Source organism: Protobothrops mucrosquamatus, unplaced genomic scaffold, assembly GCF_001527695.2.
Source record: "Protobothrops mucrosquamatus isolate PMUCROS unplaced genomic scaffold, P.Mucros_1.0 scaffold547, whole genome shotgun sequence".
Classification (NCBI taxonomy): Eukaryota; Metazoa; Chordata; class Lepidosauria; order Squamata; family Viperidae; genus Protobothrops; species Protobothrops mucrosquamatus.
The window spans coordinates 823112-844078 of NW_015386851.1; the positions used below are offsets into that span (position 1 = coordinate 823112).

Sequence of the window (20967 nt, forward strand, 5' to 3'; positions counted from 1 at the left end):
ATTATTAATTATTATCATCATCATCATCATTTGGTTAGAGGAATAGGCTGGAAGTAGCGTAATGAACGTGACAAGAGTAAAAAGCCAAGTTTTTCACTTTCGAAATCAAGTGCACAAGTATAAAATGGAAACTATCTGAAAAAGATCTTGGTTTAATACTTGATTATAAATTAGTGTTGTCCTTTTCGAGATTGAATTTTGCAATTTCTTCCAGTCTGCAGAGCCCGCTTACCTTCACTCTGGCAACCGATTACTATCTTTGGCTTCACCTCTTTCTTTTCTGGCTACTGGCAAGGACAACAGTACAAATTTTCTGGGTACTCATCCATAATAATTAGAGCAGCTCAACTGTGGTACCAATTACCTAGAGCTGTGGTGAATTCTCCTTCCCCATAATTACTCAAAGGCTAGACAGCATATTTATGCAATAGTGTGAAATAGGGATTGGATTTAATGACCTAAATGGCTCCTTACAGACCTCTTTAATTCTGCAAATTTAATGGAATTTACTTCCAAGTAAATGTAAATAGAATTGCAATCCTGCTTAGTAGGACTCTTAAAATAAGGCTCTCAAATTGATGCATATTTTCAAAAATTGAATTCAAATAACTGAATAATTAACTATGGGCCAGCAACCCACCTCGCAGAGTTGTTGTTGTAAGGAAACCAGGAAGAAGATGATGTCTTGGATATATTCACTGCCTTAAGTTATGTGTAAAAGTAATAAAGGCGAGATACAAATAAATAAAATAAGTTGTATCATTTCTTGTTATTCAGAAATTATAACATGTTTTCTGGTTTTAGGGAGAAGATCCGAGCGAAACACCGAATCAATAATCATTCCTATATTTTTTTTTTTAAAAAAAATCTTTTTGGTAACGTTTCAAGAAATGCAATACAGTACAATACAAAACAGCCCGAAGAAGAGCGTATCTCGCTATGCTCATTCATCCGTAGTTTGTCCTAACTCTTTCGCCATCGTCTTCGGGAAGTAAAGGCTGCACAATGGCTTCTGGGAGTTGTAGTGTTCTTCCTGTAACCTGCCCTGTAGATCCCCAATGCAACAGACTAGCGTGGGAACTACTGCTAGTTTAGGCCGGTGTTCTACCCTAAAATGGCGGCTCCCTTAGTGTTGGTGCTTTTGGTAGCCGTAACGGTTCGGGCCGCTTTATTCCGCTCCAGCCTGGTCGGACTCATCGCTGAGAGGGTGGAGGTGGCGTCTCCTTTAAATGCCTGGAAACGAGGTGAGGCCTACGGATGGGGACGGGGGTGGGGATTGGTGGTCCTCAAAGGGCACCTGGAAGCGCCGCGCCTCGTCGACCTTCCGCCCCCGCGAGCCTTGGAGTGGTCGTGACCGAGCGGGTTTTTTTAACCTTGGGAATGATGCGTTGGTGTCAAGAATGCTTTGGCTGCCTTGGCACGATGTATTGTAACCTAGCGGATTGGGTGAGCCCCTCCTGGCTATTGAGTTCATGTTTTGTGGAGTGAGGTAACCAGGTTTTTCTTAGGACTAAGCCTTGAGTCTTGGGATCGCAGGTTTGAGTCTAAGGAAGGGCTAAATCAGGGGTAGGCAACCTTGGCTCTTTTATGACTCGTGGACTTCAACTCCCAGAATTCCTGAGCCAGCATAGCTGGCTCAGGAATTCTGGGAGTTGAAGTCCAAGAGTCATAAAAGAGCCAAGGTTGCCTTACCCCTGGGCTAAATAAACATAGGGAAGGAAGAAGGAAAGCAGCAGAAATTTTGGGACTGCGAGCAGTTTCTTTGCAAGGAGCTTTGCTTTTCTAACGGCTTTGTCCAAGAAGTTATCTTGCCTTTGTGATTTTTGGCCTGAGATGTAAAAAAGGCTCCAGAATTTCACCAAGCTATACATTCCAAACCAAAAGAGTAGGGTTCATATAACATTCTAAGCTGCAAGTAAATCACACTTTAGATCTAAGTATCATGAATAGGCTGTCTTCTAGATGAATGTCTTTGATTTCTACAAATCCAGGTACGGACCCGTTCTTTGACACTTAAGACATCCCAGATCTCTGTGATGCAAAAAGTTAGAACATAAGTGATGTCTTTTGCAGTACTAAAGAGATGTAGTCATCTAGCAATTTTGTAAGAAACTTAATAACCAAAATATATAGAATGCTAATAGCCAGCGAAGAAGCTTATGTACTGTCTACCCTTGGTCATGCTCTTTTTGTCCTTGATAATGCCCAGAACTGTGAACGGTTCAGAGTGATGCTGTTTAAGAAGGATTTAGATGAACAAGAATTTATTTTCTATTTTCCAGTTGTTGAAGGACTAGCCTTACTTGATTTGGGTGTATCTCCGTATTCCGGGGATATCTTTCATGAAGTAAGTATATACAGTTTTTGTTGTGAACTGCTTCAATATCGTTACTCCCCTATAAAATGCTTTTTATATTAAAGATGAGAATATAATGTAAAAGAGTCTGTAGGGCTTAATAGAATTATATTGCCTTCTCACTTGAGCTGTTGAGTCATAGGTGGACACACAAAGCAATTCATGAGAATGTTTATTTTTAATTTTTTTTGATAATAGAAATAACTCAAAACTGGCATCTCAAGTTACTTGTTAAAGTCTATTATTTCCTGCTTTAGGAATGTTTTTACAAAATGAAAAAGTATATAAAATATTAATTGAAATAAATAGATATAATTCTACAGTGCAGATGGTGACTACAGGAAATACAAATATATCTCATATTCTTGACATAAGGAGAAAAGGAACAGGTCCTTTCTCCCTCAGGAACCTGCTTACCACATGTATAATTAGTAAAATATTTTTAAAATACCAAATTTTATCTTTACAGTGTCCGTTCAGTAGCAAAAAGATTTGTAGATTTTTCTCAGAGTGTTTTAGGAAACTTAAATGATGGCTTATTTATTATGGTTAAAGTGGTTAAAGGGCAGTATTGCAGGCAAACTGTCCACAGCCTGGAGTTTGATCCTAACAGTAGGCCAGTTTCACTCAACATGCTAAGATACAAATCATGCTTTTCAAGTCATAATGTTCAGTTCATACAACATATTAAAGCTAACATGATTTCATGTGGGTAATGAATCAGGCCAGTGACACAGTTACAAAGACATTCGTAAAAGGTGTAAAGTACTAGGGGGCATTATATAAGCCTATATGCTACTTCTATTGCTATGCATAAAGGAAAAATGAAATTAAAATGACGTTTAAAGTGGAGCATTATGCTTGGAAATGAAGTTGTCCTCCAGTTCCATTTATCATAAAAAACATTAATAGGGTTTCATACTATGAGTCATTATTACTGTAACTTTAATACTGTAGGATTTTTTTTACTTTATTGGCTGTTAAAATATTAACATTGTACAAAAGTAAGATTTTCCCCTTTATAACACTGAAATTATCAAAACTAAAAATATAAGCAATCTTTTTTTGCAGACTTAAGCATATAGTTTTTGTATGCCATGGTACAAACTAAGCTCGCACCCCTAAATATCAAACTCTGGCTTGTGACTACAGGTAGTGACATACAACCACAATTGAGCCCAAACATTTCGTTGCTAAGCAAGGCAGTTGTTAAGTGAGCTTTGCCCCTTTTTATAACTTTTTTTTGCCACAGATGTTAAGCGAATCGCTGCAGTTGTTAAATAATCATGCGGTCAATAAGCAAATCTAACTTCCCCAATTGACTTTGCTTATTGAAAGCTGGCCAGGAAGGTTACCAATGATGATCCCATGATCCTGGGACAGTGCGACTGTCACAAATACATGCCAGTTGCCAGCTGAATCTTGATCATATGGCCAAGGGATGCTGTCATAAGTGTGAAAACTGGTTGTAAGTTACTTTTTTCGGTGCTGTTGTAACTTCAAATGGTCACTAAATGAATGGTTGTAAGTTGCCTTTTCCTACTTCAGTATTTTTTCTATTGCATCATTTAGACTAGCACAGTGAATTACTGCAATAATGATTTTGGGTATTCTCTGTAAAAAACATACTTAGAAGATACTACATAGCAATCATTTCTACCAATTAATAAATAAGCTTTGATCAAAAGACAGGCTGTTTAAGATAATTTTTCCTTTTTTCCCCCCTAGACACCATTTATAATATACCTCTTTCATTTCCTGATTGATTATGCTGAACTAGTATTTATGGTATGTAATTTTTATCCATCAAATAATTGGCTTTCTTTTCCGAATTTATTCTTTGATTTCTTCTGTATATAGAACACATTTTTTAACTTAAGATATACACTTTTTTAAAGACCTGAATCTGGCTGAAAGTCTAAGCACACTAAGGACTCATTAGGATCTTATGCAGGGGTGTCAAACTGCCGGCCCGTGGGCCAGACGCGTCATCCGGAAGCCGTGCCCACCCCATTGCCGGCAATGGCAAAACCGTCCCGATACGTTGTGCGACGTCACATGACGTCGCGAGTTTGACATGTCTGATCTTATGGAACTTAGTAGGATTCTTGAAAAAACATGTTTAGGATAACATTGTGTATTTTTAAAAGAAAAAAAATGTGGAAAAATTGGTTGGTGTTACATGTACAGCAGCATTGTTCACCTTCATGTTCTCTGTGAGTATCTTTCCATATTTTCAAAGTTTTTGATAGGGCACCACATCTGGACTGCCACATCTGGACTGCTAAAATCTGGATGATAGTTTTCTGTCTCTCTTTGCTGCCCAAGTTTTGTTCAGAACAAGCTGTCCTACTGCTGAATAATTATCCAAGGCATTGGAAATTGTTTAAGGAATTGTAATATAATGTCTTGGCATTTATTGCAAATAATAATAATAATAATAATAATAATAATAATAATAATAATAATAATAATAATAATAATAATAATAATAATAATAATAATAAAGTTGGAAGGGACAAACTGAATATCCCAGAGTACATTAACTAATTTATTGAATCATGTATGTGAAAACAAGTTTCACAATTGTTTATATTGAGACCAGGACATCTAAAAGTTTATATACATAATCACCCTTTCATAACTACCGTATCTAAAATAACAATCACTTAGCCATAGGGATGTGTATAAAAAATCCATTGCAGGCAAGTTGAAAATACAGTAAAATACTAAAATACTACCAGAAATACTTTCTCTGACAAAGGAATTTTTATGCCTCATAAAAATGAGACAGTTCCTTGATGCCATCTTGTGAAATTCTACCCATGGCTTCCCTGCTCTAACCCACATAGCCAGGGCATTGTTTAATTACAGTATTTAGTAATATGAACTAATTTGTTCAGACAGTACTGATGTTAATTTAGAAAATCACTTTTTTAATCACTAAAGTACAACTTTGCATTAAGAAAGTAACGTGTGTTTTGGTATTCCTTTGATTTGTTTTCCCTTCAGTTTACAGATATTTTGACAGCTATAGCACTTTATTTAGCTGTTCAGGATTACAACAAAGTTTTGGTGAGTAGATAAGTGCCAGTTTTTACTTATATTACTTTCAGTGCATTTTCTTCATACTGTTATCTCCTTCTCAGCTTCTATTTCTAAATACAGCAATGTTTTTTTCTTAATATTTTACATATTGTTTATTTGGGCCGAGAATTCTGGGAGTTATCAGAAGACATTTGGAAAGTATGCAGCTGAGGAAGGCTGGTATATTCAGAAACCTTGACTTGGAACTGCCTTGCAGTGAACTGGATTCCATTCAACATACACTTTGGAATGATTTCATGTGTCAGTTGTTGGCAGAACTATTCTCAATCCATATTGAACATCTAGCACTTCTAGTTTTAGATGGATTCAGGATCTGCCCCAAATCCCAACATTTTAACTTTTTCCTGAAGGTGAAGAGGGGAATGATGTTTCAGGGAGTAGGAATAGCAACATAAGAAACATGCCTCCATGGCACTGATGGGGCTAATGCTAGCCCTGTCAAATCTTATAGGATGGGCAGAATATACACAATTATATTTAAAAGCAAGGGTTTGTGCTTAAATCAAGAACAAGGGATGGAGTAGGGTTCTTTGTTTATTTTTGCAGAGCAAAGTTAATTTAATGTGTCTTCAAGATGAATAAATTGTTACTTTAAATATAATTATGCATATTCTGCCCATCCCATAAGATCTGGCAGGGTTAGTATGGTCTGGGTCCCATCAGTGCAGGGGTGTAGAATTGCTGGCCCGTGGGCCGGATGCATCATAGTGAAACCGTGCCCACCCCATTTTTGGCAGTGGCAAAAAAGTCGCGATACGTCACGACATGTCACGTGACGTTACGAGTTTGACACCCCTGCATCAGTGCAATGGAGGCATGTTTTTTATGTTGCTACTCCTACTCTCTGGAACAGCACTTGCCCACTTCACCTTCAGGAAAATGTTAAAATTTGGGAGTTTTTTGGCAGATCCTGGGCCATTGGTAAACTCATTTGAATGTCAGTTTTCTTTTGTTATTATATCTTATATTTTATGACATTTCTAAATGTTACTGTACAGTGCTCAGAGTCATTGCCAATTAGTTAGTGTTACAATTTAGATAGCAAACTATAATGAGTTAATGATGAGTATAAACCATGAACGGTCATGAATGTGTTTCTTAATAATAGCTAGCTCCTCCCCTTCCCTCTGCTGTATTGTTTGTGACTTCTAGTGTTACCAACTGAGGAAACCAGCTGAAATATCCCACAGCTTGTTTTAGGATAATTTTGTATGTTTATCTGCAGACAGAAGTTTCAGACAATGGTAGGAACACGTGGGCATAAGCAGAGGACACAATAATGCAAGCCAGCAGCTGTTTAAAATACATGTTAGGGAATATGTTGAAGATAGCTGGCATGATTAAGTTATCCTGTTGGGAGTTGAATATGCTTTAGTTTACTATATATTGCATCTTGTCAGAGCTTATGTAATGGTGATAAGTCAAACTGGTGCAAATGTTGAATTTATAAACCTGGATAACAGTCTGGGGAGTTAAGTATTAATTGCAGGAATCATAAAAATAGGCAGAATTGCTAAACAAATACATTATTTTTACTTACACATTTTTTTTCTTTGTGTTCAGTTTAAAAAGCAAAAACTGCTAATAGAATTGGATAAATATGCATCTGATGCTGCAGAGCTTATCCGGACTCCTGTAGAAATGTACTATGTTCCTCTCAAAGTAGCACTGTTGTAAGTATTGCTTTTCAATAGAAATTGGAAACTAGTTGGTTTATCTTCCTTATGCAGAGAGCATCAGAACATTTACTTTATTTTTGAAGACATGGTGCCTCTTATTTTGCTTTTTTAGAAGTCTATTGAGGTGTGCTACTCAGCTCAGGATTTGAGATTTGTTTAAATTAGATTTATACCCCAATTAAGAAACACAGTTTAGTGAAGTGGTTAAGGCATCAGGCTAGAAAATGGAAGATTGTGTTCTAGTCCTGTCTTAGGCACAAAGCCAACTGTGTGACTTTGGGCCAGTCATTCACTCTCAGCCCTAGAAAGCAAGGAATAGCAAACCACTTCTAAAATCTTGCCAAGGAAACCTTAAGGAAGTGTCTAGGCAGTCACCAGGAATCATGACTGATTTGAAGGGATCAAAAAACCCCAGCTGGAGTTGTTCAAACAACCAAATATTTAGGTATACAGTTGTCTGATGAAAGAGCCAGAACATTTTTATTCCTGAAAACTTCGTTATTATAAAGGTAATGATTAGTCTTACATTTTATTTGCCAAAGGGGAGAGGTCTCCTAGTGATTGGAATGTGTGAGTACTTTTGTTATTATGTACATATCCACATGGTATTGCCTTCCAGGAAAGCAAATATTAAGTAAAGTATCATAAAAGAGTACTAAGCAGATGAAATTAAAGACAGGAAATATGAGAAAAAAGAAACCTAGTTTACACCAACATCATTAAGTATACCTTTCCATACTTTAAAAACTATTCTTGCTTGTATTATGTTTGCACAATTCTTCATACATTGCATTTGTTCTCTCTTTTCTCTTTTTGAGGGCCACCACCTCTATCCAACTACAACTTGCTTATCTTTCACTTCAAGCCATTCACTTTCCCTTCACATACTGGTTTTGTGATTGAGTGCAGAATCCCAAATGTTTGGGATTCTTTAGCTTGGAGAAAAGACAACTGCAGGGATACATGATTAAGGTGTTTAAAATCAAGGAGGAAATGGAAAAAAAAATTTCTCCCTCTCTTAAAATAGTAGAATTACAGTTAATCCATTGAAGTTGACTGGAAAGAGATTTTGGACAAAAGAGGCAAAAGAGAACCACACAGTACGTAATTGATTTATGGAATTTATTATCACAGATTTGGATAAATTCATGGAGGACATATCCATCAAGATTAATAAGGATTATTAATCTTGGGATTCAATCTGGATTAAGTTGAAGAGTAGCAAAAATGAAAGAGGAGTATATCTCTTCTATATCAATTCCAGTTGTAAACCTCTCATGAAGCATCTGTTTTGGCAATTTTGAGGGGGGAAAATCTGTGCTAAGATGGGCCTTGGCTTGATCTACCAAGGCTATGCTTATGTTTTTTTCAAGTAAAGGAAAAAAGGGAATTGACAAGATACATGTGAACTTGGATGCCTTTTTTTTCAGTTACCTGTTGAATCCATACACTGTGTTGTCTTGTGTGGCAAAATCCACCTGTGCCATCAACAATGCTATAATTGCCTTCTTCATTTTGGCAACAATAAAAGGTAATGTACTTTGCTTTTCATGTAGTAATAGATCCTCTTCTAACGATGCGCATATTGAGCAGCAGATTCTTTCCAAACTTTTTGATCATCTGCAGATGTTTATGGTTGTTCCAATGGGATATCAGCAATTTACAAATTTCATGGAATGTTCTGCACCAAGTTTTATAGAATCGGCATCTCTTCCGTGTTATCCAGCTGATTGCAGTCTTGGCATGATGCTGATCTGGAAGATATGAAACTTGTCTCATGAAGCACATTGTCTGTTGTATCACAATGTCCTGTATTCACATGAGTTACTTTTTTGTAGGATCTCAGCATGTAGGATCTGGACTGTAGAATCAACAATCATGTTAGGTAATGTCAGGGTCTTTCAAAGACACCGCTAATGGAACACATTTAGTGTTTGTGCCACCTCCCAGGTCATCTTCCATGTTTCACTGACATTGAAGTTGGCAAAACAATACTTTTGTAAAATTGGAACTTTGCCTCAGTGTTAATAATTGCATGGAGCAGATTGAGAACAGCCACTGAAACAACCACCAGTGCTTTTTATAAACATACTTTATTAACATATTTAATTTTTTCAAGTTTCTGTGTAACATTTTTGTGGCTTATATCGGATAAAATCTGAAACAGTGATCCGCATCTGCTTCAAGGTATTCTTTCACATCATGTCTTAAATAATGGAATATTGAGAGCCATTTTAATTAAAATTGCATGATAGTTCTGCTACAGTATACAAATATAGATCTGGGTAAACAAGCTAATAGAAAAATAATGCAAAACTCAGCAGAATAACCTGGGCTGTATAGACTTCTAAAATAATTTCCTCTCAGTGAGAATATGTAATGTGTGTTAATATAATTATACTTGCTCTAACCCTGTGTTTGCATGTAGGACATGTAAACCTAGATTTCCTTAGAAGTGACACAATTTTACTAATGTTCCTAAGGACACAAGGGAATATTGATTATACTGCTATTGATGGTTTCCTGACAGGGAAAGGGGAATATTGTTATTAATACAAATATTACAAACCTCCTGGTTTCTGTCATGTCTTCATTTGTTTCTAACAGCTAAGCCTAATGAGGTTAAGAATAAGGTCACATGCAGGCACCAAGATTACTTGCTCTTAGTTTAGAGTTACAGTATTGTCCTTAACTGATGAAGGGAACCAGTGCAGCAAATGCCTTTAAAAAATAGATTCCTTTTGGGATCATTACAGCCTTATAGTTGAGGCACTATTTAGATTTTACAGTTTAGTTCAAAATGCACAATGTCTCTACTCAGAATTGTTGTGCCAGCCCACATTTTATATGGATTTGCTATAAATATTAAGAGATTATATTTTCCTTTTCACCCAGAAGCTTGTTGTTATTGGCTATTTACACCTTTTCTCTTTATTTTACAGGTAGTACTTTTCTGAGTGCTGTATTTCTGGCATTAGCAACATACCAGTCTTTGTATCCTCTTACCTTGTTTGCACCAGCCCTTCTCTATTTATTACAGGTATCTATTACATGAGAACAAATGAGTCTTTTTAAAATTTTCAGTAAATAAAAAGATATGCCACCATGAATTGCTAGTCTTGCAGAGGAATAACTTTACCTACAAAATTGCTAGTAGGCTGATGGCTAGCAAACTGTAAATTGCTTGCAAATCATCTTCATAGGATCAGAGATCTTAACTCTTGTGATTAAAATTATTGGGGTATTATCTGTGCTGATCTTGTTGCTGCAAGGAAACTACTGTTGGCAGCTATTTCTCTGAAATCAATTAAATCTGGAAGAAGAACTGCAGCTGGCAGTGGTTCTCTTTCATTTACCTCTCTCCCACTTCTCTGAATAAAGACTTCCAAAGGCTCTGCTGTGATACTGTTCTCTCAAGTCATAATCCAGAATCAATCCAGAAGATTACCATGGTTGATAGTTTCAAAAGTCTTTTAGAGCAAGAAAATCCAAAGAGTTGGTTTACCCTTTTCTCTTCCCATTAACATCAATCATTAAGACAACCAAGGCTGATAAAATCCTTCATCAGGCCGAATTGTAATGGAGTACATAATTTGCATTACTATAAGCCACCCAGAGTCACCTTATAGGGGAGATAGGCAGCATAAAATATTAATAAATAAATAAAATTATATGTGCAAGCAGCAATGTTAAAATGACAATGCTATTGTGTGTAGAAAATCATTAAGAAACAAGAATGGATTTACTATTATCTCCTTCAATGTATCCTGTAATCATCCTTCCTGCAAAGATGATTTTTCATGTTCTAGATCTAGCCAGACAGTTTTCTTCACCGAGATCAATTCCTTTCTATGGAGGAAAGACTATGCAATCATATGCACAACAGTTTCCAGATTTTTATATGAGCTTGAAAGTGAATCCTCCCATAGCATTTTCTTTCTTCTAATGTCTTCACTTAATATCAGAAGTAAATGTGTTAAATAATTTAAAGAAAGCTTTTTCATGTATTTTGCTGGCAAGAAATTACATACAGACATTTCAAAACTATATACTTTGTGGTCACTTTTTCTCTCTCTAGCGTCAGTTCATACCAGTGAAAATGAAAAGCAAGGAGTTCTGGTTTTACACCATACAATATGCGGGACTATATTTGGGAAGTCTGATAGTGATAATTTGCCTCTCATTCTTCCTCCTCAACTCATGGGATTTCATTCCATCTGTTTATGGTTTCATGTAAGTAGATCCTGTTTGTCTGCATTGTAACCACCTACATATAGGACAAAGATCTCTCTCCTACCTTGTGAGTTCTAAAAGAAATAATTGAATCAAACCTTCTATTTTTAAAACAATTTGTTTTGTTCAATGTCTTATTAATTAGACAATTTCTTGTTTCAGCATCCTGGATAAATAATATAACTTTGTTTATCTGAGTGACTTGGGAAGTGTTTAATTCATTCAGTAAAACAGAAGTGTGATTAAGCTATATTGGCATTTAAGTATGGACTGCATGATTAAAAAATTCACAGCTTAAATTCTGTGGAATGAGAAAATCTATGTTCACTAATACAACAATGCATGTAAAAAGCTGCATATAGATAACAACAACAACAACAACAACAACAATAATAATAATAAAAAAGTTGGAAGGGACCTTGGAGGTCTGCTCAGGCATGATGAAAAATCTTCAGTGGCTTTTAGAAAGCAGGTTAGATCAGCACTTGCCAGGATTGTCCCAAAGGTACTTTTCAAAAGGCAACTGGACTTTGGTTTTTTCTTTGAAAATGTTTCACTTCTCATCCAAGAAGCTTCTTCAGTTCTTCAGTTGTTCAAGAACGGAAGAAGCTTCTTAGATGAGAAGTGAAATGTTTTCAAAGAAAAAACAAAGAAAGTCCTGCTGCCTTTTGAAAAGCATTTTTGGGACAACCATGGCCTGGATGGCTGAAAATCTCCATAGACACTTGCCAGGATTATTTTATAGGACAGCCTATGTAATGCTGTGCTTTGGACTACATTGTCCATTTAGCGTCTTTGTTTTTTTTTTTTTGTTGTTTCCAAGCACTGACTTCCCCAGAAATGACAGTGTAAAAATGGTAGTAAAAAAAGGAATATTATGATTTTCAAATTGCTGTTACTTGTTTTGGATGATAGTTGCTGACATTCGTCTTGGGACTTGTTTCACTCCATTGAAAAAGATCAGCATGATCTTACATTATATATGAGCTACACATGAGAAATGTATTAAATGATAAAGTTCAAATATATTATTTATTTTTATTTTATTCATTTATTCAATTTTTTTCTCCACCCCACTCAACCAGGTGACTCTGTATTATCTTTACAATTGTCTTTTGAGTAGAAGTACTGAAAATGGATGTTTATTTTCTGCTCTTTTATTATTGAGGGGTTTTAATATTTTTTTAAAGTAATAAATACTTCTCCAAAACCCGAAATAAAATTGTTAAAAGAAACAAAATTTGCTGCCGTGAAAAGGCAAGCAGTAGCGGACTTACGTTTCTTGAATAAAAAGCAAAAAACATTTTCAGATGAATGCTAATACCTTATTTCTGTTGGATATGATAGAAAGATTGATAAAATACACTGCATTTTGCAACTGAGAAGAGCAATTATAGTTGACTAGGCTGGAGAGTCAGGGCTCAGTTACTTCATCTCTCCAGCAATGAACTAGTTCAGAATTCAGTAAGTTTTATTTATTTTTATTTTATGTATTTATTTATATCCCACCTGTTTATTTAAATAACTCAGAGTGGTTCAGATAGTAATTCTTTCCTCCTATTTTCCCCACATCAACAATCCTGTGACCTGAGTTGGGCTGAGAGAGAATGAATGGGCCAAAGTCCTTTCATGCCTGAGGCAGGATTAGAATTCAGTCTTCTGGTTTCTATCCTGGTGCCTTAACAACTAAAGCAAACTGGATCTTGGAAATCACTGTGATTTGTCATGCTTAGGCTTAATATGTTTCTGGACAATTGACATTCTATATAAGATTTAAAAAGAAACAAATATATGATCCTTCCTTCCAGCTTTAGGGATATTTCTTCAGTAAATCATTCTCTTTTGAGCTAACCTATCTCATAGAGATGATCTGGGGGAAGATAGAAGAAGAGAGCCCTCTGCCCATTAACTTTTATTCCTGAAGAAAAGGTTGAATATAAATCTAACAAACAAAAAAATCTTAAAAATATCTTTTAAAACCCTGCGTTTATTTTCATATGTCTTCATAGTGAACAGAAACACTTCCTGTTTGTAGTGTTTTCTGCAACATATTAACCCAGTCATCTTTTGGAAGTTAATTGTGAACCTGAGTATAATTTTATAGATACAGATAATTCACTAATGATGATATTGTTCTGTCAATTTCAGCCTTTCTGTTCCAGACCTGACACCCAATGTTGGCCTTTTCTGGTACTTCTTTGCTGAAATGTTTGAACACTTCAGTCTCTTTTTTGTGTGTGTTTTTCAAATCAATGTCTTCTTCTACACTATTCCATTAGCGCTAAAATTAAAGTAAGCAACTTCTTGACATTTATTCATTTATTTGCATAATCATAACATTAATTCAGATTAATTGTTGGTAATATCTTCTATTACTTTAGTTTGACTAAAAATTAAACTTTCAAGAATCAATTTAAAATGATTTAAACAGTTTAGTTTTTCCTACTAAGAATTTACACTCGTACAGTATAGGCTACTGGCATTATATAGTGATAGCTATTTTTTTCCTTTGTCTTATACCCACTACAGGTAGTCCTTGGTGTACGACCATAATTGAGCAGAACATTTCCATTACTAAGCTAGACAGTTGTTAAATGAATTTGTCCCATTTTATGATCTTTTTTGCCATCGCTATTAAGTGAATCAATGTGGTTCTTAAGTTAGTAGTAGGGTTTTTAAGTGAATCCGGCTTTCTCATTGACTTTGCTTGTCAGAAGGTTGCAAAAGGTGATCACATGACCCTGGGACACTGCAGCCATCATAAATACATGCCAGTTGCCAACCATCTGAATATTGATCACGTGAGCATGGGGATGCTGCAACGGCCGAAGCATGAAAAATGTTCATAAATCACTTTTTTTAGTGCTGTTGTAACTTGGAATGGTCACTACATGAATGGCTGTAAGCTGAGGACTACCTATGATAAGTATCTCATGAGAGAGAGAGTCTTTTTAGATTAAGTGTTACGGCAGGAGACTGGGGGAGCCTTCCCTTGTTAGAAAAATAGTTCTTCCATGGCAGAAGCCACCTTGGAGAATAATGAAATATTCATTTGAGTATTTTCAGAATCTGTTTTGAAAGAGGATGTGGCAGCATTTTAATATATAGCAGCACTTTTCATTTCGAAGGCAAATAATGCATTGCTAGAAGAAAAGTTACCCATATTGAGGGTTTGATCACCTCCAAGCATGAGGTAATACCAAGCAATTGGTTTTAATGGACTTTTAATGAAATAATTCAAAACTACTCTCCAGCTTTGTAATGTTTCTAAAGTTCTATTCTGTCTCAAAGTAAAATGCCTGCATACATCACCCGTACATGAAATAAATCAGATGGCTTCTGATATTTTTAATACTGGGAGAGCAATTGATACAGTGACACAAATGACATCTCTCACTAACAAATACATTTAGTTTACTTAATCCATTTTAGAATACTTTAAACCGCAGACTATCTGAGTGAAAGAACTGGCCTTATTGTTTTATTTTACTTTTTGCTTCATGTAGCCCTGTCTTCCCCCACTTAGCATATTCCAGATCTGTTGTGAATGCAACTTCCAGAATTTTTAGACAGGAGAATTCCCAAGTAACAATTCCACAAGTCTTCAGAGTGTCACCTGGGATAAAGAAATTGTAGCTGAAATTTGCTATAGAAATAACAGAAGCTAGATATATTAGAGTTGTTTAGTAGAGTGTTACAAGTCTAAAGTGCCTTTTATTTCATTATTCTGAATGTTGTGCATTAAAGCTAATTAATTGTAATATTGAATATGTAAATTGGAAGAACAGTAGCAACGCACTCACCCAGTTACTTACCGTCTTTTTTTATTCTTTTCTAGGGAACATCCCATGTTCTTCATGTTTGTTCAGTTGGCCATCATTTCCATCTTTAAGTCCTACCCAACTGTAGGTGATATTGCTCTCTACATGGCCTTCCTTCCTCTCTGGAGCCATTTATATCAGTGTAAGTTCTGTATTATTATTAATGTGGGAATTGTGCATAACGGTCCTTACCTTGACAATGAGCCATGAAGAAATATAGAATATCTAATAGAATATCATTATTTTTCATAAGTGGGACCTGTGGTTTAAAAATATTTGGGTTTCGGCCATTTTCTCTATACTAAGGAGCTCCAAAATCTGCTTCCAGTGGGTGGTTTCTCCGAATATTTTAATACATTTCTGAATGAAGCAGTTATAGCAATGAACTGTTAATTTCATGAAATGGTGAATCTCATTTCCAGTTGGGAAAGTTAAAAAATGTGACTAGCTGATTCATGAAAACTGAGCAATATTCTCTACTTATTTTTTTCTTCTGATGTATTTATCTGAAACCCTTTGGTCACATAAGATTTTTCAGAGAATAATGTGTGGCTTTATGAGTTCAGTGTATTGTTGAATCATCTTGGGAGTCTTGTTGTTGTTATAAAATATAAAACTAAAAAAAATCAGTGAATTAAAGTACTTTATTGATGTTAAATATATGTTTTTAATTATAAGGCATCAACTTAAGTAATGCATCTCAAAAGGGTGTGGGAAACAGTGTTCTATAAAATATTAGATTTTAGAATGTTTAGAATTTTATTTTAGAACAGGAAGAATTCACTCCAGAATTAGCTTTCCACCCAGTATCCACCCTTTTTGTATTTTGATATCCTTGTATTTTGTAGTTTGCACCTGCTTCAATTCAGGAAGTGGAATCTGGGCCTGTGTAGTTGGGAAGTCTGCACAAATAAACCTCTCAAAGTTTTCCTCCCCCACAGGAACTATGGTTAATTACCGATTCTAAGAAAGGGACCTCTGTAGCAGCTGTCTCTGGATCCACCCTCTAAATTAGTATGTGCCACCCATTGTAACTAAGATAGGACAAGCCAACAATGCCTCAGTGTATCAATTAACCAGCTTTAATGATGTCTCTGCTTTTTGTTGCAGTTTTGCGGAATGTCTTCATACTTTCCTGTGTTCTCATTGTCTGTTCCCTGCTGTTCCCGGTTTTATGGCATCTGTGGATTTATGCAGGAAGTGCAAACTCCAATTTTTATTATGCAATCACATTGACATTCAATGTAGGCCAGGTTAGTGAAACAAAATATTGTGTTTGGTTTAAGTATAAAACCTTTGTTTTATATCAGTATTAAGGTACTAGACATTCCAGACATATTTGAAAGTACTCTGGTACTAAACATAAAAACATATATTTTTGGACTCTTGGCTTTCTTTTATATCCAAAAGAAAAAGTATTGTAAATCTTTCCATAGTGGAGATAAATAGGAATCCAGTAGACAAGGGCTTCATGTAGATCCCAAATTTAATAAGTTTTTATGTCTATATAACGGTTTTTCTAGGGCAAGTTTTTTTAATACAATTTGTCTAGTTAATATCCATCTTTCAAATGTGCTATCACAACATTTGTCAGGGTTGTTGAATTGGTCTTTTTGGTTCTGCTTTGTTTCCAAATTATGGGCATCAGCAGTGATGAACAAGGGTCTGTGTCCATGTGATGATGTATATGATTACACAAAGGCCACGAATTATAGATTTAACAGTTGTCTTGACTGAAATATATAATCACAGTATTTGCATGATTTTGTCATCATATACATGGTGTAATTTTGGCAACCTACCATTTTCTGCAAAATTTGCTGCTTCAAATCCAAATACATTTTATTAGAGTTGTGGGGAAAATGGGAAAGCAAAACACAGTATTCTCTTATATGAGTATTATTTGCATGAGAACTTGGTTCAGCTTGATAGGTTGGAATGACAGCTGCTTTCTCTGTCATAGCTGGAATTTCCTGACTGCCTTGCCAATTTCCTAGACCCATCTGCTTTTAGTTGATTAGTAATCATCAGTGTGCAGTTAGTTAGTCCTCTTTATAGTGCTCTCCTATTCTTTAACGGTTGATCATCAGAAAAAGGAAGTGGTACTCCTGCAAGTTATGTACTACTAAATCTGAGTGTGATGAAGTGTGTTGCTATACAAAATCTATTTTCTGCTATAGCTGAAAATTACAGATGTGGCTGTATTGGATTGGACCTAAGTTATGCAATTTTGAAGTGCATAATACTGTTGACTGTGATGCAGCTATCTATCTTGTTTTGTTCCTCTGATGCTGAATATTTCAAAGCATTAATCTATAGTTTTAGTGGAAATGTTCGCTCAGAGATTAGATCAGCTGTTCGTATCTACTCCATCTGTTCACTTTAAAGATCTTTAGTATTTTGGTCCTCCAAATTTATCTTCATATATTGTTTTAGTTCTATAAATCCAGAATTTGAACCTTTATTTTTTTGTTGATCTATTAATCTAAAAAAAAATCTTACAATATTGACTGGTACATTTCAGCATGTATCATAATGGAAGCATTGCTCTAAGGCTCAGGTTGTCATTGGCAATAAGTTTTGTTGGGCTTGCAAAGGAAAACAAATCCTGATATCTTACAAAAATAGTCCATTGCAATGGTTCTCAAACTTTTCATTAGGCAAACCACTATATTGTCATCAGATTTTGTCTGAACCACTATATTAGTCAGGGTGGCCCCCACAGGTTTTAGCTGGCTTCTATTAATAAAATTAATTTAAAAGTATAAATTGAAAATGTCCCAAATCATGGGAACATCAACATTTTTGAAGATTGAGTGACAATACCAAATTATCACATGAATTTAACCTAGAATATTAAAATCTCAGAACATTTGACTATATGGCAAGATGTTGGCCATTTTTAAAAATAAGTATTTTTTTGGCATCTATACTATAGACCAGGGGTAGGCAACCTTGGCTCTTTTATGACTCGTGGACTTCAACTCCCAGAATTCCTGAGCCAGCCATGCTGAGGGGAAAGGGAGAGGTTTCTCTGCTTAGCCAAGCTGGCTCAGGAATTCTGGGAGTTGAAGTCCAGGAGTCATAAAAGAGCCAAGGTTGCCTACCCCTGCTATAGACAAATATGGTTTATCTCTGGTCCATATGTTACTCTGTAGTATGCAAACTAACATGATTGAGCTATACAAAGTCATATTCTTCTATGAAGAACTGGACAAGATTTTCTATACACAGATTTAAGATACTCATTTTGTTTGCACAAGGGAGTAAAGAAGATAGGAGTCATAGTTAACCATGTATTCTTGTAATATTCAAATCCAAAACAGTAATTCATAGCTTCCCAATGAATGATTATTCATAAATCAACTTTAAACCAAGGCATTATATTCTGAATAGTTTAGAAGTTGTGTATTATGGGTTTTTTTTGTTTTTTGTTTTAAATTTAGATTCAGTGCTTTATCAGGATCCTTAAAACCAGAGGTCCAATGCACTTTCAGATTTCCTAGTCAAACATAAGGGAGTCAGTATTCTTTTTGGAATACTGATTGTATTAGAACCACTAAAACAGGTGCTGTTCTTTTGGCAAAAGATAATATTGCTCTTCAGTGTGCAAAGAAATACAGGATTTAAGACACTCATATCTATTTTCCTTTATATCCTTTGCCAGTGGCATTTAGCTATGAATGGCTGCATTTTCCCATAATCACTCTTTCTCTCTGGAAGGAGAAAACTGCTGATGCCAAAGGAATTCCAACAGGGAGAATTTTAATGAGAACAAATTTGGTGCCAGCTCTGTCTGTAATATAGATCAGCATTTCTTAATCTTAATGTTATTAATCTTTAATAACATTAAAATGTGTAGACTTTAACTCCCAGAATTCCCCAGTTGGCTGAGGATTTCTGACAGTTGAAATCCGCACATCTTTGGTTGTCAGGTTTGAGAAACACTGATATACATTGAGCTGCAGATCTGAGAATGATTTGAACTTGAGAATTTGGGATTTCCTGATTGTAATATTATTATTATAATCCAGTCACCTGGCTTTAGATAAAGTAAATCCAAATCTCCATAAATCAGTCTGAATTTGTTTATGCTGCTAAGTGCATATAGGGGTATGTTTTAATGTTTACAATATCTCTTGAGTGCAATCATTTTGTTTTAAAGGAAGTTATGTCAACTTTTTTCTTTCTCTCTCTTTCTTTTGCAGATTTTTCTCATCTCAGATTATTTTTATGCCTTCCTGCAGAGGGAATACTATCTCATTCACGGAATCCATTTAATAAGAAAAGATAGGACAGATCCTATGTTGGTTCTTAAATAATCCTGGCATTTGATGTGACTTGAGGAATAGACATTTATGGAAAAAAAGATGATACTAAAGTGGGTGGGGACCTGATTTTTGGGAAGAAACTGTTTTGCATATGGAGAATGGGCTGCGATATGGGAATACGCTAATCCTGATGCAGAGTTGGTACTAAGAACCGGTGAACAAGGTGGAAGAGACTGCCTTTATATCCTGCATCCCTATTTAAAGCTGTTTCCTCCATCCATAGCATTGCTGTGAACCCTGTTCAACAATCCTTGAGATTCTTCAGGTAAACTGCATTGGGACTTACAACCAAAATGAGCTTTTGTACCTAGAAGCAAGGCGGTAGGTGTTGGTGATAATGATGATTTCTGGGAACACTTTTGAGAAGTTTTTTTCAGGAAACAAATAATATGCATTATTTTGGTTCTTACTGCTGTGCTTCCTTTGCTGTAATTGTTCATTTACCTGCCTAAATTTACAGACGTCTTTGGAGGAAGGGCAGCTATATGAAACTTCTTGTCCTAATACTAGAAGCTAGGAGGCCTGGTAACGGCACGGTGCTCTAGACAGAAGGTGGATTCTGAACCAGTCTGGCAGACATGGAGAGCTAAATCCCAGATTTTAAAAGACAGTGGCCAGGATTAGGATTTAGAGTTAGGTCATGAGGTGGTGAGGTGGGTAGAATTTGCTCACTTTTCTTTAAGGGAAAATAGTGTTTCTCTGCTGTGTTATTTGGCAATTAGTTTTAAGGAAGAGAGATTAACACAGCATGATACAGGAAACTTTCCCTCCCCCCCTCCCCGTGGAATGCACATGGGTCTACATGGTCATGGGTGAGCTGTGTAATTCATTTTTTAAGAGATGCATAAATTATTTCCTCTACCTTGATTCAATTTTGAGAGCATAATATGTATTTTTATTTTTTAGATTTTGTGCAAAAAATTTAGAAAGCACAAACCTTTTAACTTATCTCCAAAATAAAGCGATGCTTTTCCATATGATGCTAAGTCTTTACAATACTCAGACCATTATATATTCCACCCAAAGTGTTAGTTCTTGACAGGACAAGCAATCAGATGTGAGGGTGTTAGAAAAGAGGCTATGCAAAAAGGGCAGTCCCTTCTCATCTACCTTCAGTGTTGTCCAGGCAGATTTCTTCTCTAAGATGTATGTATGTACGTACGTATGTACGTACGTACATACGAACGAACGTACATATGTTTGTACGTATGGTACTTGCTGCTATTTTAAACTTTTCCAACTTAATATAGCTGCACATGGTATCTTTCTCTATTATTTTACTCACAGTATGTGAGTAAAATAGGAAAGGTAAGCAGAATTTAACCAAACTCCCAGTTCCCAGAAAAGGGACACTCCACTTTTTTTTACCTGTGAGCAGAAATGATAAGATTGGGAGGCACTGAATTTAGTATTAAATATGCCATCTGTTACTTTTTGCA

General features: G+C 35.7%; 1 protein-coding gene across 1 annotated transcript; it reads left to right on the plus strand.

Moving 5' to 3' along the window:
* Positions 1-1083: 1083 nt before the first annotated feature.
* On the plus strand, positions 1084-20301 carry PIGU (phosphatidylinositol glycan anchor biosynthesis class U). Its single transcript, XM_015817000.1, has 12 exons — positions 1084-1244; positions 2283-2347; positions 4085-4144; positions 5369-5431; positions 7028-7137; positions 8574-8674; positions 10086-10183; positions 11222-11376; positions 13525-13668; positions 15215-15339; positions 16308-16450; positions 19406-20301. The coding sequence occupies exons 1-12, from the start codon at positions 1115-1117 to the stop codon at positions 19517-19519; spliced, it is 1308 nt and encodes a 435-aa protein (XP_015672486.1). The 5' UTR covers positions 1084-1114; the 3' UTR covers positions 19520-20301.
* The last annotated feature ends 666 nt before the right edge of the window (positions 20302-20967 follow it).